The following is a 25633-nucleotide window of genomic DNA, read 5'->3' on the forward strand; positions in this document are numbered from 1 at the left end:
AGTACCATTTAAATCTATTCCAACTCACAGTAGCCCTCCATCAGGTTTCTGAAGCTGCAGTTCTTCGTAGGAAGAGATGACTCTCCTTTATTCTGAAGAGCAGCCGGTAAATTGAAACCGCCAACCTTTTGCTTAACAGCCACAAAGATTCCTTATTATCATGAATAACATTCCTTTACTATACTTATTGTCAATATTTTTTCCTACTCATTTTTGGTCTTTGACATACAGATATTTAAATTTTTACGTGTTTAACTTATAGGGACCTTCTTTTGGTGATTTATTCCATACGTTTTTAGTCTAGGAAGCAACGCCTCCACAAGACATTTGATAATTATATTGATTCTCTTTTCTATTTTATTGTATATTTTGTACACACAATTTTTTAATTCACCACTAATTTATTTTGATAGATATAAAGTAAGTGCTTATTAAACTGCATTCCATGTAATACAATGTTAAATATACTAATAGATGTTATAGAAGTAAAGTTGAATAAATTTGGGACAGTATAGCCAAACCTAGAGATTATTTTTATGCTCGGAGAAGTCTTACAGTAAAATAAAATGTTAACTATTACAGCTCACGAAACAGAACTTCCTCAGTTTTCTGTTGTCTGGCATTTCCTTTTTTTTTTAAAAAAAAAAATGCTATCGTTGCAGTTTCTGGACTTTTTGGAATAGGATAGCCCTTACTGACATCTCAAAGAATAGCATTGAATAGCCCTCCCAGAGGTGCCGTGGTAGAAAGGCCTGGTGATTTACATCCTAAGCATGTTAGCCATTGACACAGTCAGAATCAAGTTGATCTCACCTGATTTTCTATATTACTATTTAGAATATAAACATTAAAAAAGTAATTCTCCAACAGAAGTGTGGATATATTTTCTCTTAGATCATAATTATTGTAGTAGTGCTTTTTTTTCTCAATCATATGCATTTAAAAATACTGAATCCCATTGGATTTTTTAAAAAAATCAAATAACTGAATATCTGTTTAAGAGAGAATTTGACGTTTCAAAGGATTATCCATACCTTTTTAAGTCATATATTGCTATAATATACTGATTTCAGAATTTTCATATACACCAATTTCAGAATTTGCCAGAATACACTAATAAAAGTTTGAAAAAAGATTATCTCCTCCTGTCTCCCTTTATGTTCCACACTACATCAAATGTGTATGTAACCTTTAATGGTTCTATGTCTTGGTTCTTCCAGTTTTCCTATTTCTGCTACCACTATTAATTATGCTATCAGTAAATCTTCAAAACACACATCTGTTAGTCAAATTTCAGACTCACCTGATTGAATCACAGTGAACATCACCAACTATGTCCATATCCTACAGCTATAATTTTGATGAGGAAGACTCATCAACAACCTGCGTTATTCAGATGACACAAGTTTGTTTGTTGAAACTGAAGAGGACATGAGGCATTTGCTGCAGAAGATCAAGGACTGTAGTCTTCAATATGGATTGAAATTCAACATCAAGAAAACAAAGATTCTCACCACTGGGCTGATCAGCAGCTTCATGGTGGGCGGAGAAGAAACTGAAGTTGTTGATAACTTAGCTTGCTTGGTGTTTACTGTTGGCACCAGCAGTCAGGAAATGAAAAGACTAATTACATTGGGAAAGTCAGCTGTCAAAGACCTCTCTAGAGTACTGATAACAATGATATCAGTCTGGAGTCTGAAGTGCTCCTGATCCTTGTCATGGTCTTCAGTATTACTTGCTATGCATCCAAGAGCTGGATACAAACTAAGGATGATAGGATTGATGCCTTTGAGTTGTGGTGCTGAGGAAGAGTGTTGCACATACTATGGATTGCCAGGAGAACAAATAAGTCTGTCTTGGAGAGGGTGAAACCAGGCTGCAGCCTGGAGGCAAGGATTTTGAGGCTCCGTCTCACATATTTTGGACACATAGCCAGAAGGGACCAGTCCTTGGAGAGAGACATCATGCTTGCAAGAGTGAAGGGACAGCACATGAGAGGAAAACCCAGGATGAGATGGATTGACTGGTGACTGGAGCAATGGGATTAGGTCTGTCTGATGAGATTGGCTCAGGATAGGGCAGGTTTCAGAGGTAGTGTACATAGGGTCACTCTGCGTTGCAGGAAACTTGATGGCACAGAACATCTATAATGGGATAAAATCTGTAACCTAAATACTATATCGATATTATAATTATGAATATACTTTGTGAAAGGGCACACCCAATAAATAGTTTTGTAATATCCAGTTCTGTCCCAGAACACAACTCTTTGAGTAATACTGGGGTAATAATGAGCATATATCAATCTCATGTAAAATTGCATGGTTCAGAAAGGAGTGCATTAGGTATGTGCCCTGTCTTCACAGCTTTTCTGTCTGTATGCAGAACAGATCATTCAGGAGGCAGGGCTTTATGAAGAGGGATATGGCATCAAAATTGCAGAAAGACTCATCAACAACTATGTTATGCAGATGAAATAAATTTGCTTCCTGAAACTGTGGAAAACCTGAAGCATTTGGTGCAGAATGTCAAGGACTGTAGTCTTCAATACGGATTGAAGTTCAACATCAAGAAGACAAAGATTCTCAGCACTGGGCCAGTTGGCAGCACCATGATGGATGGAGAAGAGATTGAGGTTATTAACTATTACAGCTTGCTTGGATCCACATTCAACACTCTTGACATCAGCAGTCAGGAAATGAAAAGACTAATTGCCCTAGGAAAATCTGCTGTCAGGGACCTCTTCAGCATAATGAGAAGCAACAGTGTCATTCTAGAGACTAAGGTGCACTTGATCCAGTCCATGATCTTCACAATTACTTGTTACACATTAGAGAGAGAGACAGTTACCAGGGATGATAGAAGACGAATTGATGCCTTTGAATTGTGGTGCTGGAGAAGTGTCTTGAACATAGCAAAAGAAAAAAAGGCTGTTTTGAAGAGGGTGAAACTAAGTTTCTCCTTGGAGGCTAGGATTTTGAAGCTCCATCTCACATTCTTTAGGCACGTGGCAGGAACAACCAGTCCTTGGAGAAGAAAATTATGCTGGAAAGGGTAGAGGCACAGCGCAGGAGATGAAGACCTGAATAAGATGGAATGATACAGTAACTGGGGCAATGGGGGTAGGTGTGTCAGAGTCATTGAGACTGGTTCAGGACAGGGCAGGCTTCAGAGCTGTCGTACATAGGGTCGCTGTGAGTCACAGGTGACTTGATGGCCCATAACAACAACATGTAATATTTTTAAGCCTTTTAAGATTTAGACTTTGTGACTTTTTAATTTTCATTTCTTTTATGGCTTTAAAAAAAACACCCTTGAGGCAGAAAATCGTTAAGAACTTTGTAAATGTGAGCATCCATAGATGGTGGTGTAGGGTTGCATATAGGGAGCTCTGCTGACGTAGTTCACAGCTGCTAATCCAAAGGCTTCGCCTCTCAGGCAGCCTGAATCCACCAGTATCTCGTCAGGGGAAAGATGGGCCTTCTACTCCCATGTAATTTACAGGGTCAGAAACCTGCTAGAGGCCCAACATGATGGCATTGAATGAAAGATTTTTAAAAAATAATTTTATTTATTTATGTATGTATGTATATATGTATGTATGTATGTGTGTAACGTCAAATTGGATCTGACTCGTACAGGAGGCGATTGTTCCTCCTTCTTCAGCAGAGCATCTGGTGGATTTGAACCACGCACCTCTGGGATTGCAGTGCAGTTTCCTGCCACTAGGCCACCAGAGCTCGCCAGAAAGTAGATATTTTTAATGAACTGAGATATTTTCTTTTCCTCTCATACCAGAAGTGCTTCATTGTCTACATTTTCATATTCATAACTACCCTTTCCTGATTTAAAAGATAAATAAACCTGTGTTCTATCAGTAAAGCAAATCATAATTACTTGTGAGTCAGGCTCAGAAGAAAATGGAAACATTGCATACATATAATTAAGAAAATCTCTCATATTTCAGAACCTCTTTTTAGGTTTTTTTTAAACATGAATTAGAATAATTTTTTAAATAACCACATATTCAGTGTGTACATTAAAAAGAAATATTTTGCCTTTATGAGAAATGTATTGAGATTTGCTATGAAGAAAAGATGGTTATTATTTGTCTTAATGGAGCTTCCTTTGGGTATTCTTAATCTATAGCCTCTTCTTTTCTGAATTCATCTTAGATTTATTACAGCTTTCTTATCCTTTTAAGCATCCCTGTGAGTTGGCCTTTTTCCTCCTGTAAATTGTCCTGTCTTCTCTGAGTCTAGTGGAACAGATCTGTGAATGCCTCGTGTTATCCCCGGGCTGAAATAGATGCCCTATGTTTCTTGTCATCTTTTGCATGAATGTTCCTGCCCCCTCCTGCTCCCCATCTGCTCTTGTTAATGACATTATATTAACTATTGGCTCCACTTCTCGCGGTTGTGGTCATTCTCTAAGCTACAGATTGATCATTCCTTTAGGGCTTTAGACATTTTTTGCTATGAGTTCTGATAACAGTTTATTGAAAATGATCATTGCCTAACTAATCTTTTTTCTGAATTTGAGAATATTTAATAGTGAAATAAAGCCTTTGTACTTTCCCCCCATTTTAATAATTTTTAAGTGTAAATTAAGGGCCATTAATTACATTTACCATGTTGGGCAATCATCACTACTGCCTATTTCCAAATGTTTTTTTATCCTAAGCACAAACTCTCTATCCCGTAAGTGGTGAATTTCACTTGCCTCCTCTCCCCAAGCCCTTTGCAGTCACTAATAAATGTTTATCTATGTTTGCTTACTCTATATATACATATAAGTGGGATTATACAGTGTTTGTCTTTTTTATAATTGAGTTACTTCATTCAGCATAGTGTCTTAAAGGTTCATTGTGAACCTTGGTTTGCATAGCAGGCATCAGAACTATATAATTCTGTTAATGATTGAGTGTTATTCCATCATTTGCATGTACCACCCTTTGTTGATCCCTTGCTCTGGATACTTATTTCAGGCAAAGAAGGCGTTCTTTTGTTTTGCTCTTTGTATTCTGTTTCTCTTGTTCCTCATTTCTTCAAAGCTTTCATATATTGGTTTTTAATTAATGTTTGTAGTGAACAAATTTTCTTTCCTTCTCTTTAGTGAACACATTTTCTTTCCTTCCCTTTATATTTTTAGATAATTTCTTCATAGTTACCAAATGGATTAAATTTAACACCCTAAAATGATAATAAGCTGGTTCAAATTCACACAAATTTAGCTTCAATAGCAAAGAAACACTTTCTCTGCCATTCTTCATTCTTCCTTTATGGTGCTGTTGTCATAGATGATATCTTTATTTATTGCCTGTTAACATAAATTTTGGACAATGACTAAGGATGACAAAAGAATCACTTCCTTCAAATTGTGGTGCTGAAGAAGAGTCTTGAACATACCATGGACCACAAAGAAAACAAATAGGTCTGTCTTGGAGAGGGTGAAACCAAGTTTCTCCTTGTAGGCTAAGATTTTGAAGCTCCATCTCACATATTTGGACACATGGCCAGGAGAGACTGGTTCTTGGAGAAGGACATTATTCTAAGAAGGGTGGAGAGACAGTGCAGGAGAGGAAGACTCCAGATGAGATGTATTGATACAGTAACTGGGGCAATGAGTGTTGGTGTGTCAGAATTAGTGAGACTGGCTCAGGACAGGGCAGGGTTCGGAGCTGTTGTCCATAGGGTTGTTATGGGTCACAGGCAACTTGACAGCACATAACAAACAACAGTATAAATTTATGATTCTTTCATGGTTTTCCCCCTAAATAACCTAGGATGTAACAAGCAGAGTTACAAACCAAGAAAGTGCTAATATAGATGTTCTGTTTACCCAAGCAATTGCCTTGACTGCAGATCTTGTTTTCTTCATGTTGTTTTCAGAGGCACTTAATTGCCCAGGAGGAGAGTGCCCATCCTTTTCTTACAGAGCAGCTGGTGGCCTCAAATCATGTTCCTTTGGGATGGCAGTGCAGCTTCTTGCCACTAGGCCACCGGAGAGTTTCAGACTACTGTCTAGTGTCTTTTCATATCAAACTAGAGAACTTGCTTTCGCATTTCATGTGGAGCAAGTCTCATGATAGTATTTTGTTGGTCCTGAAATAGCTTAATTTCATCCTCGTGTTTGAAGAACAGTTTTGTCAAATTCTTTGATGATGTTTCTTACTGTTCATCACTTGAGATATATCACCCCACCTCCTTTTATTTCATGATTTTTTAATGAGATTGGCACACAGTCTTTTATGTGATGGTTTGCTTCTTGCTTGCTGCTGTGAGTTTCTCTGGCTCTTGAGAGTTTGTTCAGTGTATCTCAGTGTAGATCTCTGAATATATTTCTTTTTGAGTTCCTTAAATTTCTTTTATGTATATATTCATTTTTTTCATCAAATTTGGAGACTCCTCAGTTACTGTTTTTGCAAATATTTTTTCTGTCCATTCTTTCTCTCTTTCTCTCTCTTCTAGGACTCCTGTAACGTGGTCTGCTGAATAGCATTCCACGAGTCCCATTGTCTCTGTTTATTCCATCCTTTTTCCTTTTGCTTCTCAGACAAGATAATTTATAACTGTTTTGTATTCAAGTTTGAGGATTCATTTTGCCCGCCCAAATCTACAGTTACACCGCTCATGGGCGTTCCACCAGTCTCTACCAACTCAGTAAGCTTGACCTTTTTATATTTCTGAGTTTTTCCCCTACTTCATAAATTAAACATTTTACTCATAGCCTTGATAATAACTTACTCTACTATGCAATGTCATTGTGAGTTCATATATTTGATATTTTCACCCCATTTTTACCATCTCAAGTTATATTACAAGATAAAATAAAAATTATATATAGCTGTGTTCTCACTTCCTTAATACCTAAAGTTATTGCACATCTACTTCTAAGTAACAATGCTTTATATATTTTTGTCTACTTTTATCCTGTTTTCCAAGAGTATGTTTATGATTGTATAGATTTATTGGATACTTTTATTTCATCTGTAGATTAACTTCTTTGACTGTGATAAACATGCAAATATATATTTATGAAAAATAAAACTGTTTTTTTATTCATTGCTAGAAATGCTTCTAACATTTTATTGTTAACTTAGACCAGTATGTTGTATATGTTTTATTTTCTGATTGTTAACAGAAAACATCTGTAAGCTTGGAGGTTTCCTTTGAAGAGATTATTTCAAGTCCTTTGCCATCAAATCATAACTAATTCTTGGGTTTTAAAAAAAGTACAACAGAAAGGCTATTTTGACTATTGGCTGTATAAAAACAAATTTCCATTAGTTTGAGTTTCTCATTGGCTATAAAAAGTAGAAAGGGTGACATGGAAGATTTTATTTCTTTTTTCTTTTTTTTTTAAATTTTATTTCTTTTTAAAAGTTTCATGTTAGAAATATATATTTTAAAATTCAACTCAGTGCAACTGGGCATAGCATTAAACAGCTTTTTAAATATAGGCAGTCTCTTTAGAAAGTAGTAATTATGTCCAACAGTAGCAGTTCAAAACAGATTATCCTAGTCTTTCTTTTCTGTGTGTCAACTGCAGTACTACTATGGAGGAAATGAATGTTTATCTCATTGGAGTTTATTTAGATGAGCTCTGGGCCTATACAGTTTCAGATATGTTCATTTAAAGAATGAGCTGCTTCCTTCCTATTAAAAAGGAAGAACAGAGGCAAATAAGACAAACAGATAAAGATTTCCTATAAAATAAAAGGGAAATGGCTTAGCTTTAACTGTTTTTGTAATTGAGTATATATACTGCAATGTATAGAGGACTTTAGATGTCACTAATTAGATCCATGTAATATTATGTCATGTTTTGAATGTTAGTCTGTGTACTGGTCTTTTCCCCTTTTATTCCGAGACCTAACTCCCATGAAACTGTGAGAGAGTCTATTTTCTCCTTCTCCCATCTTAGCATTTTTTTGCAGCCCCATTCTGTTTAACCAAGTAATATAAACTTATTTTTAGATAGCTCGATGAAAAATCCACAAAGAACTTTTTCCTTGCCTTTTGCTGACTATAAAAATAAAATAGTGCAGAGATAGTGCTTTATTGGCACTATTTATTACCAATTATTTATTCAGCCTTTTCCCAGTGCGTATTTATTTAGTATCTTCTCGGTTTTTTAACTTTATTGTTTAGTAACTTATTCTCTCATTCTCTGCAGAGGTTTACACTAACAGAGAAGGAAAAGAAAGGGGACCTCCATTCATTGAGCCTCTTAATGCACAGCTTGGCTTATGATCTCTCTGTTCATGACCTCTATGTAGGATGAATGTTGATATTACTTTTTTTTAGCTGTAGATCCTGAAAAATTATTGTGTAGAGTCATCCAGCTGGACAGAGGTAGATCTAGAGTTTCAGATCTGTCTGATCCAAAGCTTAAAGTTTTTCTGTTAAATACTTAAGACCTATACCTGCTCTCCCTTCCAAAGCCACCAAGTTGAGAAAGACTGCAAGGGTGCTTTGTATTTGGATATAAGAAACAGCTCTGTAATCTTATGTTATTGTATGCATATGGTCTTTTATTTTTTTTAAGCAAGTGTGTCCTTTTTTAATTATAATGAGCATATTACATTTCATTTTATAAATTACTTTAAAGAAATTTAGGGAGCTCTGGTGGCCTAGTGTTAAGAAGCAAGCACAATCAATAAGAGTGCATCTGAATTCCAAAATCAATCTCCATAATAGTCTATGTGTTTCCTACTGCCAAAGGGGCCCTTTAGAGTAGTGAGAGAAGATCTTCACCCTGAAACCCACAGCGTCCCTTTTCAGCAGGAAGTAGCTAAGAGAATATGCCGTCCCCTTTTCCTTATGACTCAGGGTGAAGTCTCTCTCAGGGAGGAGTGATAGGGAATGGCAAAGGACACACTGACAAAGAAGATTAATCAGAACTGGCTTTGACAAGCACTGTGGCATTTGGACAAGAACAAACTGGGAGGAGGGTAGAGAGAATAGTGCAACAATGAATGAGTGGAAGCCCAAAATCTCTGTAAATGTTTATGAAAATTAATAAAATATAATTATAGAAAAAAAAAAAAAGAAGCTGCGCTGTAATCCCAAAAGTACGTGGTTCAAATCTACCAGCTCCTCTGCAGGAGGAGGATGAGCAGTCTCCTCTTGTTCAATTAAATTCTGAAAACCTGCTGAAGGGTCAGCTATGGGTCAATTCCAACTTGATGATACACAACAAACAACAACTTTTTATATTGAAATAAAATTCTATGCATTTATTTAATTTTTTAAAAATTAAAGATTTGGGTTTTTAACTCATCATTTCTTGCTGTCTTTTATAGATAATAATTTTGTATTTTATTTTATTTTATCTTCCCATTGGGATTACCAAGGAAGCAGCAACTTTATTATGAATTAACTAATATCTAACAGAGTACCTAGTTTTTTTCTTAAATGTTTGTTGAATAAATGACAATCTTAAGATTTTCCTAAGGAAGAATTCTTTCTTTGCCCTTACATTGTCATTCTTTCTTTTACTATTTCATAGAGTCTACACATTTGGTCTCCAATTTATTCAAAGCTTTTTCTGTCCTCTTTCTCTGCATCATACAACATACACTTTTCAGATTGAGCAAAGGGAGGAGTCTGTGGCATTCTGTGATGTGATGTTGCCTTTATATAAGTGCCAAAGTAAGAGAAAGTTGTGGCTCCACATAGGGAAATCCTCCCTTAATAAAAATGATGCTATTTTTCTAATAAAATTCAATCATGATTCTGAAATAAAAGTTAGTTTTCCTGTCTTGTGAGGTTACATTTTAATCAGATTACTTATGATTGAGAATTTGATTGAATTAGAAGACTAGATTTGAAGTGCAGGTTGTGAAGGAATTCTAAATCATTGATAGTATCTCCTGATGTCACTGGGTTGGAAAAGAGAGAACAATCTGTTTGTCCAAGACCTAGATGAAGTCAGGAAAAATGTCTATGTGGATGGATAAGCAACAGCTCTGTTGTAATCTCCAAACTGTGTCTGCTCTTTCAGACTAAGCATTCCCAGCCAGGTCAGGCCAGTTTCATGATCTTTCCTTCACAGACTGTTCTCCCCATGCTCCACAGATTTCAGAAGACAGCTGAGTGCCTGACATCACTGCTCTTGACTGTTGTGTGCGACAGAGTTGATTCGGACTATTGGCAGTCCTGTAGAACAAGGAAGAACTGGTCCATGCATTTTCAAAGGCTGTATTTTTTTTTTATAAAAACAGATCATAGGCCTTTTGTCTTAGGGAGCCATCAGCCCTTCAGTTAGCAGCCAAGCACCTAGCCAATGTGCTATCAGGACTTCTTATTATCATTGGTTCTTAAATTCCATATCTATTCGAAAGTTGTAAACCCTGGTAGGAGTGAAATGATCCATCGCTGCATTGAAATGCCTTAGAGTGTTTGACTATTGCTGTATGAGTTGTTTCCATGCCTGAGGAAGCTCGGACAATGTAGTCTGTAGGGAGTCACACTGCCAGCCTCTAAATGGCATCTCTGATGGTTCGAATCCTCTAGTGGCACCACAGGACAAAGATGGCCAGTCTCTTCTCGAGCAGTTTACAGCTTCTGAAAATCCACGAGAGGATCAATCTGAGTAGGTTCCTACCCACCAACAATAGGGTAAGGGTTTTTTCCTCCATTTTTTTGTAAATAACAGGTAAGGCGTGTTAGCACAGGCAGCATTAATGTCCTAGTGGGTAAGGAGTTGTGCTGCCAACCCAAATGCAGGCAGTTGGAATCCACTAGCTATTCTGTAGGAGAAAGAAGACTTTCTCCTCCTGTGGGATTTAGTGCCTCTGAAAACCCACTGGAATATCAGCCATGAGTTATATCCTGCTTGATGGCATTTAACAGCAACAACATATGTTGTTGTTATTGTTGTTGTTGTTGTTAAGTACTGTCAAGTTGCCTGAGACTCATAGTGACCCTGTGTACAACAGCCCTAACTCCTGCTTTATCCTGTGCCAATCTTATTGTCTCTGACACACCTACCCCCATTACACCAGTGACAGAATCAATCCATCTCATCGAGGGTCTCCCTCTCCTGCACTGTCCCTCCACCCTCCCAAGCATGAAGTCCCTCTCCGAGGACTGGTCCCTCCTTGCAACATGTCCAAAGTATGTCAGACAGAGCTTCAGAATCCTTGCTCCAAGGAGCAGCCTGGCTTCACTCTCTCCACGATGAACTTGTTTGTACTCCCTAGAGTCCATGGTATATTCAATACTCTTCTCCAGCACCACAGCTCAAAGGCATCAACTCTCCTTCTATCATCCCTAGTCATTGTTCAGCTCTCTGATGCACAGTAAGTAATGGCAAAGACATGGATCAGGCCCACCTTAATCTCCAGACTGACATCTTGCTCCTCAGTATCTGGGAGAGGTCTCTGACAGTAGACTTTCCCAGTGCAATTCATCTTTTAATTTCCTGGCTTCTGTTACCAAGAGTGTTGATTGTAGAGCCAAGCAAACTGAAGCTGTCAACAATCTCGATCTCTTCACCATCTATCATGATGCTGCCAATTGCTCGAAGTGGTAAGAGTCTGTTTTCTTGATGTTGAGCTTCAACCCATACTGAAGGCTGCAGTTAGCAAATTACTATAAACAATTGTTATATTAAACTGAAACAGTTTCTTTTTGGTGTAGAAATTTTACCTTCTTAATTTTTTTAGATTTAAAATGAAGATATACTTGGGAGAAATAAATATTTAACCTTGGAAGAAAATTGAGAATAGGAAAATAGAATTATATGGATAATTTCCTTGGAGTGTAAATAAAACTTTTATTGTCTTTAGAAGACCTAAAAATAAGAGATTTTTATTTTTAAAGAAATATTATCATGCCTAGTTTGTTGGATTCTACCTTAGATAATTGTTATGTGCCATCGAGTTGCCTGAGACTCATAGCAACCCTATGTATAACAGCTCTGAAGCCTCCCCTGTCCCAAACCAGTCTCACTGACTCTGAGAGACCTAATCCCACTGCTTCAGTTACTGTTGTCAATCCATCTCATCCAGAATCTTCCTCTCCTGTGCTATCCCTCCACCCTTCCAAACATGATGTCCTTCTCCAAGGACATGTCCTGGCCATGTGCCCTAAGTCTATGAGAAAGAGCTTCAAAATCCTAGCCTTCAAGGAGTCTGATATAACAACAGAAAAGAAAAAATTCAGACCATTCTTTTTTAAAATTATTTCCTTTTTAAAGGGTACACATTTAAAAAATAGAATGATAAGAAAATTTCTAACTCATCTTTTTTGGAACATAACTTGTGCTAGTATAATAGTGGTTTACAACAAACTTGCAATCCTGTTTAACTTTACTTGAAAAGTTAATTTCAGTAGTAGGTCATCTTGGTTATTTTTAATGTATGGCACATGCACTTCATAAGAATGAAGTGAAGTGTATTCTTTATGATTTGTTTCATTTTTTTGATCAGAGACCATGACACTGGCAGTCCTTGCCTTTTACTGTCAGCTTTCATTGAAGTTAGGGTACATTTTTTGTAAGGAAACTGATGGTCGAACCATGCCAACTTGATTTCATCTCTGAGCTTTGTTATAGAATGGAAAACACTGAAATTCTTACAAAGTAAACTTCTTTCTGGGGAGTTCCAGTGGTTTAGTGCTAAGGAGTTTCACTGTCAACTCAAAGGCATTCAGTTCAAATGCACTATGGGAGAATTATGGGCAGAATTAATTGTGTACACATTAGTGCCTCTGAAACCCCAGTGGAGGGTCAGCTATAGCAAAAGCAGTACTTCTTTGTACTTTCTAAAGCATGTCCCCAACATTTGGCCCAAAATTGAGTACAGACTTTCTAGACCCCAAGAGTTTGTGACTTAGATGTTTTATGTATTACAAACATTTCCCACTTACGCTTGAGAAGACACAGAATGATGTTTAAAAAAATCAAGAGCACACCCTTGCCAGAAATAGTAAAAATACGTTTCTGTGCTCTCCTGCCTCATATGGTTCAGGTCCTAAAATCAACTCTGCTTTAAATCATTGCTAGCATCTTACTCAGGTAAGACCAAAATATATTTTAAAAAATATGAATATTGGTTCTAAAGTATTTGTGGAATATTTGTAGACATGGAATATCTGTCATAACCAGCTTGAAGAAAAAATATAGAAATATCCAATTTCATGGAGCTGAGTCTTATTGAATATAGACTGTGTTCTAATAGAACATGAGTTTGTTGCCCCTTTTTTCCCTATAGGAATGATGAAGTGGCTAAAAAAGAGTAATACGAATGTTTTCCCCCTGCGTAGGTAGACATGCTTCTATTTTGTTACCTTCACTTGTTGCAGTTCCTTCTTTGTGTTGAAAAGTGTAATTTTATATTCTTAAGGTGATTCACAGAGATTAGCCACAGCTTACTTAAAAAAGACACACATAAACCAATAGTTTTAATTATTTTTTTTCAGAAAGAATTCATTTGCTTATTTTTCTTAAAAACATCTTTCCCATTTCATTGAGGCAGATTTGGAAGTCAAACCAGAAACTTCAGGCTCTACTACGATGGAAAGCACTTTGTTGGGGAGAAACGCTTTGAGTCCATCCACGATCTGGTGACTGATGGATTGATTACTCTCTATATTGAAACCAAGGCAGCAGAATACATTGCCAAGATGACGATAAACCCAATTTATGAGCACATAGGATACACAACTTTAAACAGAGAGCCAGCATACAAAAAACATATGCCAGTCCTGAAAGAGACACATGATGAGAAAGATTCTACAGGCCAGGATGGGGTATCAGAGAAAAGGGTAAGCTACTATGAAACCACACTTTCTCTTTTTCTGTTTGGGGGTCTTTTTAAGAAGCCATTATTACCAAAGGAGATGCACTTCTCCATACAGCTTTAAAGATGTGTATTTTTCATAATGTTTGGTTTCTGTGGTGTATATATCTAATATTTCCTCCATTAAAATATATCAGATTTTTTTTTAAAGTTTTAATTCTTTATTGTTTTGTCAGTTTCTGTTTTTTAAAATATGTTGGAAAAATAGCCTCTTGTGAAAAAAAAAAATTTAGAGTTTGGTCAGAAGCCTGTCATATTGGCCAAAAATATGACTTTTCTTTATTTCTGAAAGATTAATTTCATTTATCGTCTTTTAATTATGATATATTTCAGATGAATATCACAAGGTTTAGTTCCTTAGTATTAAGGTTTTTTTTAATTTTAAAAATTATCTCCAGCCTTTTCCACTTTAATTCACAAGAGGAGGCAAAGATTTTCTTCATGATTAATATTCTGTGGTATTTCTTTGGGGGAATTTTATTTATTCTTTCTGAACTGTATTAATGCATTTGTATATATTCAAGAGACTTCCATTTTTTGGTTAAAGTATGTAGAATTGTTCTGTTCTTAAATTCAGATTCAGTCACCAAATGCAACTGTATCTAAGTTCTGTCAGTTTATTATTACTTTGGTAAACTTAGGGAGGAGAGTGTCTGTGTGCTTTGATTTCCTTATTTGTAAAATGGTAATAGTAACCGAGTTATTGTGAGGAATCACATACATAGTGTTAAACACAGGAGCCTTAACACATAATAAGCACTCAGTAGGAATTTAGAGGTAATGTTATTTTAACAGTTACATTATCTTAGAGTATCCACCTAAAATACTTTCAGTCATCTTGTTGCATTTAAGTACATAATGGAAAGTGAAAGTGTTCATTGTCTTACCCAGATTTTAGTTTCTGGCTCCTTACAGCAGTATTTTGTGGCTATGGAAAAAATCAACATTTTAAATTACAGACTGTAGAAAATGGCTATTCATATGCTCAAATTCTAGGGAGTTACAAATCTTTTTTGGAAATACCCAGAATTTGCAATTCTAAATGTCTGCTGTACTTCATGTTGGGATCTGGTGGTTTTTTTCTACTCTGAATTTGCCATTTTCTCACTATTGTTAATTTCCCATTTGTGGTGCTTATCAATAATACTTGAATATGGACATTAAATTTTATGTTAGAATGTTCTGTCAACATATGAAAAATAGCTTCAAATGTGTAGGCTTGAGTCTTTCAGAGTTTATCAGCCTAATGAAAACCTTTGATAATGTACTCTGTATATACTTTTCACCATTGGTGGGACTTGAGCTAAAGACACTTATTTGACATTGGGCTAGTCATTACTGAACTTCTTGAGACCTTTGTTCAGAGTCAGGAGACTAAGTTAACTAACATCTTGAGGACTCTGAACTTTAGGAGACTTGATACATTGATTGCATGTTTCATTGCCTCGATTCTCTTGTGTGGATGGCCAGTGAAAGCTATGAGTATGAAAAAGCCAGCGTTAGGAAGTGTCTTTCTCCAGCAGTTCATAATTAAGAGGACTTTTTAGAATTACTCTTCACTGTAAACTGCATGCATCTTACATCTAGTAGACTTAAAATCTACTCACTCAAAAATAGATTTATTTTATTTACAGGTGTCATCCAACAGGACAGGGATGATGACCTGTTCAACAGCTTGAAACATTGATTCCCTGTCACAGTGGATGACATTTGTAAGTAAAAATCATTTTTGTTTAATTGATTTAAAGTACCTACGGAGACAAGTATGATTTAATGAATATTTTACCACATCCTGGATAGCTACATAAAACTCTTTTTTAAAAACTGTTGGCTTTGCCGACATTAATGTAGGTGATGTAGAAAGGATACTAGATTTAGAAGTAAGAGCTAGATTTTAGTTCTAGTACAGAAATTGATTTTATATGTTACATTGGACAGAACACTTCACTTTTCTGAGATTACATTTCTCCATGTTTAATAGGAGGAGGACTTTGGACTAGATAATCCCAAAATGTAGTTCTGATACTGAGTGATCCTTCAGGAAATATAGGCATTGTAGTAATTGTTATTGTTGATAGGTGCCTTTGAGTCAAGTATGACTCATAGCAACCCTATGAACAATGGATATGAACCCTGTCATACAGAGAGATAGAACATATAAGAAACAACATGAAGTGGGGCTCTGAAAGGTGAGATCTAGTTTGTCTTACGGTGGTGTTATGTTTTGTTGGGTTGGTGGAGTTTTTTTGTTTGTTTGTTTTTTCCCAGTTTACCTACCAATTAAGTATATAACTTTGGGGAAATCTTATAATCTGTCTGGACTTTAGTTTCTTCATGTTTCAAGTAGGGAGTTTCCTATGAGATTAATTTCACATTGTTGTTTTTATGTACCATCGAATCAGAACCAACCCTCCAGTAACTGACCCTCCAGCAGGTTCTCAAAAGCAGTTAATTGCACGGGAGGAGATTGCCCATCCTTCTCCTTCTCAACTGGTGGCCTCGAACCATGTGTCTTTGGGATTGCAGTGCAGCTTCTTGCAAGTAGGCCACCAGAGCTCCCTAATTTCACATTACAGTATGATAATTTTCTCATTACATTTATTTCATAAGATTTTAAAAAATACTTGCTGCAGAAAGCATTCTAGGCTCAAATAGGTTTGATAAAAATTGAGTTTTGAAAAAACTCAAGCCAGTTTTCCTTTTTATAGGCATATGATGGATGATTGAACCAGTTTTCCTTTTTATAGGCATATGACGGATGATCTGTTTGCCCTGGCAGACCTGTGGGGCAAGTTCTCAGTGTCTCGTGGGGTTGCCCTGCATCAGAATCAACTCTCAGACACACAACAGTGCTGCCAGATGTTTTCTACTCAGTTGTCTTTTGGACAAGGGGTTCATGGGGAGCATAGGCTGTAAAGAAATGAGCATAGGGTAGAACTGGCCTCACCTGGACTGGGAATGGTTAGTTTGAAAGAGCACAGGGGGCATTGGTCAGATTTCCTAGTGAATTACAGTGGAAGTCTTGCTAATCCATCCAGTGAGACCTTCTTCTGCTACCTCTTGGGTTTCAGGAAAAAAAATGATTGTTCTTTTCTCTTCAATAGATTATTTGTGTTCTCTATATCTCTCTCTCATAACCATCAGGTTGAAACCAATTCATAGCTGACTCTGCAGTAGGTTTCTGAGGCTGTAAATTGAGAGGAAGGAGATTGTGCATCTTTCTCCCTCAGAGCTTCTGATAGATTTGACCAGCCAGAGGGGGAGGGGCTCAGCCTTTGAGTGACCAGTGCAGCTCCCTCCCGACTACACCATGATTTCATGACGCCATCCATGATTTCCTCCTCAACCCAATCCATTCACAGTCAGATCTTAAGTAAACTGATCAGGTAACTACTTCATAATATTGTTTGATTAAAATGTATTCTCAAAGGGTATGAAAATTAGTTTCTGTTTTAAAAGTCTGATAATTTTTTTTAATTGCATTCTTTTTATTAAGGGGCTGGCAAGATTTTCCTATGCTGAGTCATGGCTATCTCTTACTTAGGCAGTTGCATAAAGAGGTCACACCACAGAATGCTAGAGCCTTCTTTTTCCCTTTGCACAATGTGAAAGGTAAATGGCTTTCCAAGAACTTTCCAAACATAATTGAAACTCACTTCAGCCACTTTTATGAGCAATTCAGTAAAACAATGTTTTATGAAACCTGCTTTGGAATTTTTTTTTAAGCTAAATAACCTAACATTGTCACTTGGATGACAATTCCAGGTACGCTTTTTTGCAGTCCTGAAGGTGTAAGTTGTGCACCTGTGCTTTTACAGAAGGTTTCAAGAATGACTTTATGGCCATAAAGGTTTTTGCCACAAGATGTGAATCTTGAAGTTTCTTAGTTATTTCTAAGGGACCTAAAGCCATGTTGTAAGGAATGTTTTTTTCAAGTGATGTCTGTAATTTTTTCCTAATTAACCCTTTGTTCCCTCAGTTCTTTTCAATTGGAAGCTTAAATAAATATTTTTTAAAACATACCCAGATTTAACCATGAACTTTTAACATCTTAAGAAAATAGATTTCTTCTAAATGACATATTTTTGGTAGTACAGACTAAGAACACAACTTCTTTACTCATATAATTTTATGTATCTTATTGTTTCAACTTGTAATAATTACTATTTTTTATTCTTTATCTTGGAAGTATATTTGGTTTCTTTTTTAAAAATTTTTGTCTTATATTTGGTTTCTTAACCTAAGTAGTGTATATAATACTCCTACTTCAAGAAACACTTGACCAGTGGCTAAATGCAGTAAATTTTCTCATAATTTTACTTGTTGATACTATTATTTTAGATTCAAAAAAAGTACTATCGAAGATATAAAATGTAATTAGTAATAATGTAAACTCCCAAAGAAAAGATATCCTTTGTATTTCAAAAACTTTACTTTGAGCTAGAACCTTGGACCTCTTTGCTTCTCCAAACCTGTGATGGCAGGGATGTGTAAAAGGAATGTGTTGGGGATTTTTAGCTTCATCACACTAGATAGCCTATGCATCTATCTGTGTGTGGGTATGTAAGTGTGTTCTTCACCTGTAAATTTGAGATGCATACAATGCTTAATATGTTGGCATATTAAATTATCTTGAAGAAACTTTTACATTTCATTTCCATTTTTAAAACTGTTTTGGGATAACAAGACTGCATATATATTTAAGACGATGTGAAATTTGAAACATAATTGAGACCCTACCAAAACCTGCCATAGCTGCTGGTATTCTTTGGATACCTCCATAAAATGAGAGGAGTCTTTGTCCAAAAATATGACACATTTTCTATATTTATTACTCAGTAGGAAAGCCATATTTAATCAGGAATAGAAGCAACACTACCTGAGACATTAGCATGAAGCTGTCTACCGAAATTGAGGTCTTCGTTTCATACCTTCCCAGTTTGGGACCTGTGCTTTTTTGTTTTGTTTTGTTTATCCCTAAGCTCAGCTCGTCTTCTTTCTAATCCTACCTTTATCAACCTGCTGCTTCCTCTTTCATTCCATTAAACGTGTCTGCCCAAGTCTTCCCTGTAGCTTATTTAGGGTTAGGATCACTGTCTCAGGGGAAAACAGGCTTTAGAGAACTGCCAGATGTGTCAAGAATCACTGATTTGCACATAAACCCAATTTAGTAATTTATTGGGAAGATTGCAACTCTGATACATACTTCTGAGACTGTGTGTGTTCCTCCTCTGCAAACATCCTCTTACTCAATAAAGTGAAGTTTTTAAAAAATAAAGCCTGTCACAGGATATGAACAGACACTTCACCAAAGACGACATTCAGATGGCCAACAAGCACATGAAGAAATGTTCAAAATGCCTAGCTCTAAGAGAGATGCACATCAAAACAACTATGAGGTATCATCTCACCCCAGTAAGAATAGCAAAATTTAACAGAACAGCAAACAATAAATGCTGGCAATGTTGTGGAGAAACTGGAACCCTTATTCACTGTTGGTGGGAGTGTAAAATGGTGCAACCACTGTGGAAGACCGTCTGGCGCTTTCTCAAAAAGTTGCAAATACCATTAGACCCAGCAGTTCCACTACTGGGAATATATCCCAAAGAGACCATAGCTTACACCCAAGCAGATATATGCACACCCATGTTTATCGTGGCTTTGTTCACAATAGCAAGGAGTTAGAAACAACCTAACTGCCCATCAACAAACGAATGGATAGAGAAGCTGTGGTATATTCACACAGTGGAATACTACGCTGCATTGCAAAACAAGGAACTCATGCAATATTATTAAAAATGGTGACCCTGGAGGACATTATGCTGAGTGAAATATCTCAGTCCAAAAGGACAAATATTGCATAGTGCCACTGTTGTAAAACAGAATTGACATCAGGGTTGGGAGGAGACTGAGAAAGATAGGTTAAATAACGTATATTGCATTGAAATAGATAAGGGAGAAAACTGTTTAAAAGGGATATGTGAGTAGGTAGTTTTGTCATGACGGGAGTAGTGGAGTAAACCTGGGGGAGGCGAACGGGATTGTAAAACAATGAAAGAGTTTTTCTTTGACTCTTCCAAGAGGGTAGGGTACTAGGGGGGAGGGTTGGGAGGGGAGAAAAGTGCAACAATGAATGAATGGAAATCCAAAGTGTCTGTAAGTTTTCATTGAAATTAATAATAAATAAAAAATATAAAAAATAATTAAAAAGAAACAAACAAAAAAGCTTGTATGTATTCATCTGTGTGGCAAACCCTCTAATTCCCCATGACTCAATTTACTCATCTGTAAAATGAAGATTATGTTGCCAGTAGAGTAATGAGATGATGAAATTAATGAGGGTATGCAGTGTGACCTTCCTTTTAAGTGTTGTTAAGTCCATAAAGCTAAATCCATAAAGCAGCCACCCAGTATGGTCTTAGTATTAACACGATCCCCCCCCCCCAAAGCCTTTGCTACAGAGTGCAGATTTAGGTTTCTCTTCGAGATCTATCTTTTCAGTTCTTAAACTGCCTTTTAAATCTCTAAGATAACATCAAAAAAAGGTTTCAAAATACTTCAGTAAGCATAGTTTCTGTTTTAATAACATTGTGTTTCTTCTTTCTTTAAACAGAAAACATCTGGCTTGTCCAAACTATACTAAAGAATTTTAAGGCTAAAATGTGTTCTTTTCTTGTGGTTTTTACATGTTAGTATGGGCCAGTATTTGGACTCTACTTAATCTGAATGTAAGACGAATATTCTTCTGCTTCTGTGCCTGTCAGTGAGCATTTATTGAACCTGAATTTCATGTTGAGTCCATGAAAATGTTCCCTAACTTCTAGGACTGCCCTATTTCTTGACTGCATTTAATACATTTTTTAAATTTTCCCTTAATATCTTCATATTTCATTTCCTGAATAATCATTCAGAAGCTGTCTGTATAGATAATTTCTTCTTGTTACTTAAGTCTTCTAAGAATGTAAACTAATTCAAAGCAGTGCCCTTTTTTACTTAAGTCTCTGAGTTTATTCTCATTTCCTATCAAAATTTTCTGTACTTAATCCAACATTTATTACATGCTTCCAGAGATTAAAATGTAGGCTGGGTTAGGAAGGAATAAAATACATAGAAGATATCAGCCTTATCTCAAAAATATATTTTATACCATTAATGTTTTTGGAAGGAGGAGTGGCATCCACTTCCATAATAGCTTGCCTCCGGAAACACTGTGAACCTGGAGAGAGGATGAAAGGCACCCAGGCGTCGAGGACTCTCCTTCATAGGGTCGCTATGAGTCGCCTGCGACTCGACGGCACTCCACAACAACACCCACCACCATTAATGTTTATGTTAATGTTTTTTTACTATTTCTACCTTATTTAATATTCAGACATTTAGGTAAGAAGAGCACTTGGATCATCATTTGTTGTTGTTGTTATTGTGTGCTATAGAGTCAGAACTGACCCACCACTGACCGTCCAGTGGGTTTTCAGAGGCAGTAAATCCCACAGGAGGAAATGGCCCATCCTTCTTCTGCAAGAGCGGCTAGTGGAGTTTAACTACTTGGCTTTGGAATCACAGCTCAGTTTCTTTCCACTAGGTCACCAAAGCTCCCTTTATGTATCATCATAAAGGAGTTTAATAAATAATAAACTGAACTTGCTTAGATTTGAGTTTATTCATGTAATAACCGAGCAGATCACAGAAAACACTTTTGTGTACAAGAATACTACTTTTCAGAGTCATGGATCAAAAATGATAATTTATTTCTTTCATTCTGTACTAATTTCAGGACTTTAATCCCTCTGTATTTCTTCACTTCTGATTTAGCTCCTAGAGTCGCATATACGTACTTGTTGACTGAGCAAATTAATAAATAAAACGTTAAATTTATTTCATTAATTTTTCCAAATCCAAGCAAGACTCAAATGTTCATCTGTTTTGAGGCTGATTTTGAAAAAAATACGGTAATTCTACTTCATTTCAGTGTGTGTGTGCATATCTATATATAATACAGCTCTGGTGGCCTTAGTGTCTAATGTGTCAGGCTGCTAACTGAAATGTCAGCAGTTCAAACCTTCCAAGCCCTTCCTGAGAAGAAAGATAGGCAGTCTCCTATTAGGATTTACAGTTTCAAAAATCCAATAAAAATTGATATGAGACTGACTCAATGGCAATGAGTTTTTGGTTTATGTTGTTCTAAGTTATAAAATCCTTAAAACATACTTTGAGGGAGAAAAGACTGTTATCAACATATGAAGCACTTCAGGTAGAATTATCTTTGTGGCATAAAATATTTGTAAGAGTGGTAGATGATAGATAGATAGATAGATAGATAGATAGATAGATAGATAGATAGATACACCTGTTTTCACGAATAATCAAGATGGTGGCTCCCTGAGCTTATGAATCATATATTTTGCAATCTAGATCCCAATGAAGAAGCCCATGTTGTAATCGTTAGAGAAAACTTAAATCGGACCCAGGAAGTTATTTGATTAATCTCCTCACCCTTCTGTCTTATCACTCACAGAAAGGATGAGTAATTAAAACCATTAGGGAAAATCAGATGGAAAAGGAAGCTGGAAGAGAAACAGCAGTTCCTCAGCTCTGCAGAACCAGGCCAGCAGAAGACCAAATGGTAACTTTCCAAGCCAGCTGCAGTTTGGAAGATTTTATATGGGCCAATTAAACAAATAAAATAACTCTTAAATAACTGTTTTGGAGATAGGAAAAGGAAGCTATTAGAAATTCTCTCACAGTTGCCATTTCAGAGTCTTCAGCATGTTATTTTGGTAAGGAAATAATCATTAGGGGCAAATCTTTTTAAAATAGAAATCAGCTCCACTGGTTTAATACTGTTCTAAGGTCCAGAGCAAGATGAAATTATCAGGCAATATTTTCTGGGCTTCTCATGCTACTCACAAACTGATTTTGTAGGCAGTTCTCAAACAGCTCTCGTGTCAGCAGATCATTACTTTAGATCTCACGCTCAACGTTTTCAGTCCAATTTTCACCTAATGTTTTTGTCTGTCATATTTTCTCCTTTTGGAATTGTCACTAGTTGCCCTTGTTATTTGGATCTTCAGTGAGTGTTAAGTCATAGGCATACCTATGATCCTGTACTTAAGTTAATGAGAATGTCATAATTTTTATATGGACTCATCGTCTTTAAATCTTGGACCCGCTTCAAGTTACTACAAAAGGTAAAATATACCCAAACCTGAACATTATACTGAAGTAATTTGATTTAGTCAACATAAAACTATAACTATCCTTCTTCTTGTCTTTGTTTATATTTATCTTTTTACTTTTGCTGCTACATTATTTTTATTGTGGTTTGTTCATTAGCCACTATCCTCTCCTATTTCCTTTGCTTCTAAAACTATTCAAAGAAAGTTCACAAAATTTCATAGAGTTGCTGATTGCCTAATTTACATCATTAAAATTTACATTTTATCATCAATATAAATAGTTCCTGTGATAATTTCTAATTTACAGTACAGCATATATTTATTTACCAGTAATATTGTATAAGGAACCTCTGGTCCCTAAGCTGCTGACCAGAGACCACATCTCTGGTAGTTTGAATCCACCACCTACTCCATAAAACAAAGTTGGGCCGTTTCCTTCTGTAAAATTTACAGCCTCCAAAAACTTGCTGGAGCATCAACTATGAATCAGTTCTGATTTGATGAGAATTTTTTTTAGAAGTTTCTCAGAATATTTTGCATACATTTTTGTTTGCTGAAAAATTTGCCTCCAAGCAAATTTTTTGTAAGTTGCAGGTTGTTCAACACCTTAAGAGATTGAGGTGAACAGGAAGGGATCTGTGTTCTAGGTATAGTTTGCTTAATAATTTCCAATTGCCTTTACACTGCTGTCCACGTTCATAGTGAGGAATATAAACGTTAATCCCCTATTCCTTACTTATGATGAGCAAACTGTAAATGAGCCAATATTATCTCTCTTTTTTTAACATTTTGTTGTAATAAACCCATACTTTCTTGTTTCCAAGATTGTTTTTAAAAGAAATTTTACTGAGATATATTTTATGTACAATAAAATGTCCTTAAGGTTGTATATGTGTGAGAGAACATTCTGTTTATAACTTTATTGACACTTAGGCTATAAAAAGGCTTTCCATATAAATAAATGTATTGTTTTAGCATTTTACTCTCTGCATAACATTCTTTATAATAATTATTTAACCAATCTTTTTATGTATTTATTCAGTAAATAGTTACTGAGTAGCTGTTACAGGCTCAATATTTTTGAGAACTAGTAAGAAATCATGGGCCTGCTCATGAACCTAATTTTCTGTCTTCTATAACAAATCGTAAAAATGGAAGTAAATTATCTTCATCATTTTTATAGATGGGACTGAGGATGGAAGATCTCTTTTTGCCAAAACATCTTGCTCATTTTGGTGGCTAGTAACCAGTGGTCTCTTCCCAGCATGCTTTCAAAGAGCATCTGTCTATTTATAAATCTTCTTTAAATAATCTTTAATTCTTTTTTTTAAATAACATTAAGTAAAAATGTTTCTTGGTTTAATTCTGATTAGCATTTTGGCTAGAGACCTTTTAATAGACTTTCTAAAGTCAGCATTTTGTTTTTCCTGCGAAATGCCTTTTCTTCCTCAAAAGATTTGTTTCCAGAATATTTAATGCTCTAAAAATCAGTATTTCTTTAGGAATAATCATAACTAACCAAAATTTTGTTTATTAACTTTGCAGATAATTTAAAAGCATGTGCAGTTGTTTTTCTTAGAAGAATTTAATCTCTCAAGTGTATAAAAGTTATTAGAAAAGTACATTTCTGAATTTGTTAAATACAGAGTTTGTACATTGGATTATATATAATCATAGCCATATTTGTCTAGTCTCTAGAATCATCTAGTTCTAATGTAGTAAAACATTCTGAGGTAAATTGAATCAGAACTATTTTGTTATCTTTAGACATACCACTGTAATTGCTGTTTATTTCAGTGTGTCTAGCTCTCTTTTAGGTCAAAGCCCCTCTACCGAGGCTTCAAATCTTTAAGGGAGGAGACTTCCCATCTTTCTCCTGAGGAGTGACTGCTGGTTTCCCACTGCTGACTTTTCTGTTAGTAACCCAATAACACTACACCACCAGAGCTCTTCATAAGGGATTTTTAAAAGGTTTTGAGCTCTAGGAAGTTTTATGGAGCTCTGGTGGCTTAGTGGTAAATAGTTGCACTGCCAATCCAAGGGCAGCTTGGTTCAAATCCACCAACTGCTCCACAAGAGAAAGATAGGCAGTCTCTTCCTGTGTGATTTACTGCCTCTGAAAGCTAGATGATCAGCTATGGATCAGTTCTGACTCAGTAGTGAATAACAATCCAGAGGAGATTGATGATATATATTCCTTTTTTTATTATTTTTAATGAAAGTTTACAGAGACTTTGGATTTCCATTCAGTCATGGTTGCACTTTTCTCCCTGCCCACCCCTCCCCACTAGTTCACTTTTCTCTTTGAAAAGTAAAATTCTTTCATTGTTATACACTCCCTCCCCCCAAGTCCACTCCACTGTGCAGCCTTTGTTCTGGACTTCTGTCATGACAGTAATCCCTAATCACATATCCCCCTTTTAAACACTTCTCTCCCTCATCTGTTTCAATGCAGTATACATAATTTATCCCCTCTTTTTATATTCTTTAATTTTTAAAAGTGAAATAAAACTATATTTAAGTTAAATGGATCACTAAATTTTCAGTGCAGGATTACTTGAGAGAAACTAGTGATTACACTTTTAGCTAGTTTGACCCCACCAGTCTCTCTGAGAGAGAAGGATGTAGCAGTCTCCTCTCTAAAGAT

General features: G+C 36.0%; 1 protein-coding gene across 2 annotated transcripts in view; it reads left to right on the forward strand.

The window, feature by feature from the left end:
- The window catches only part of CHN1 (chimerin 1), a 286931-nt gene that overhangs the window by 142201 nt on the left and 119097 nt on the right, over window positions 1-25633 (forward strand). For both annotated transcript variants that reach the window (XM_006878817.1, XM_006878816.1), the window contains one exon: window positions 13487-13775. In XM_006878817.1, the coding sequence (XP_006878879.1) occupies window positions 13487-13775 (289 nt within the window). The remainder of the gene's footprint in view (window positions 1-13486; window positions 13776-25633) is intronic.

The sequence above is a fragment of the Elephantulus edwardii genome, unplaced genomic scaffold (genome assembly GCF_000299155.1).
Source record: "Elephantulus edwardii isolate Elephantulus edwardi_28Jun2011 unplaced genomic scaffold, EleEdw1.0 scaffold00001, whole genome shotgun sequence".
NCBI lineage: Eukaryota > Metazoa > Chordata > Mammalia > Macroscelidea > Macroscelididae > Elephantulus > Elephantulus edwardii.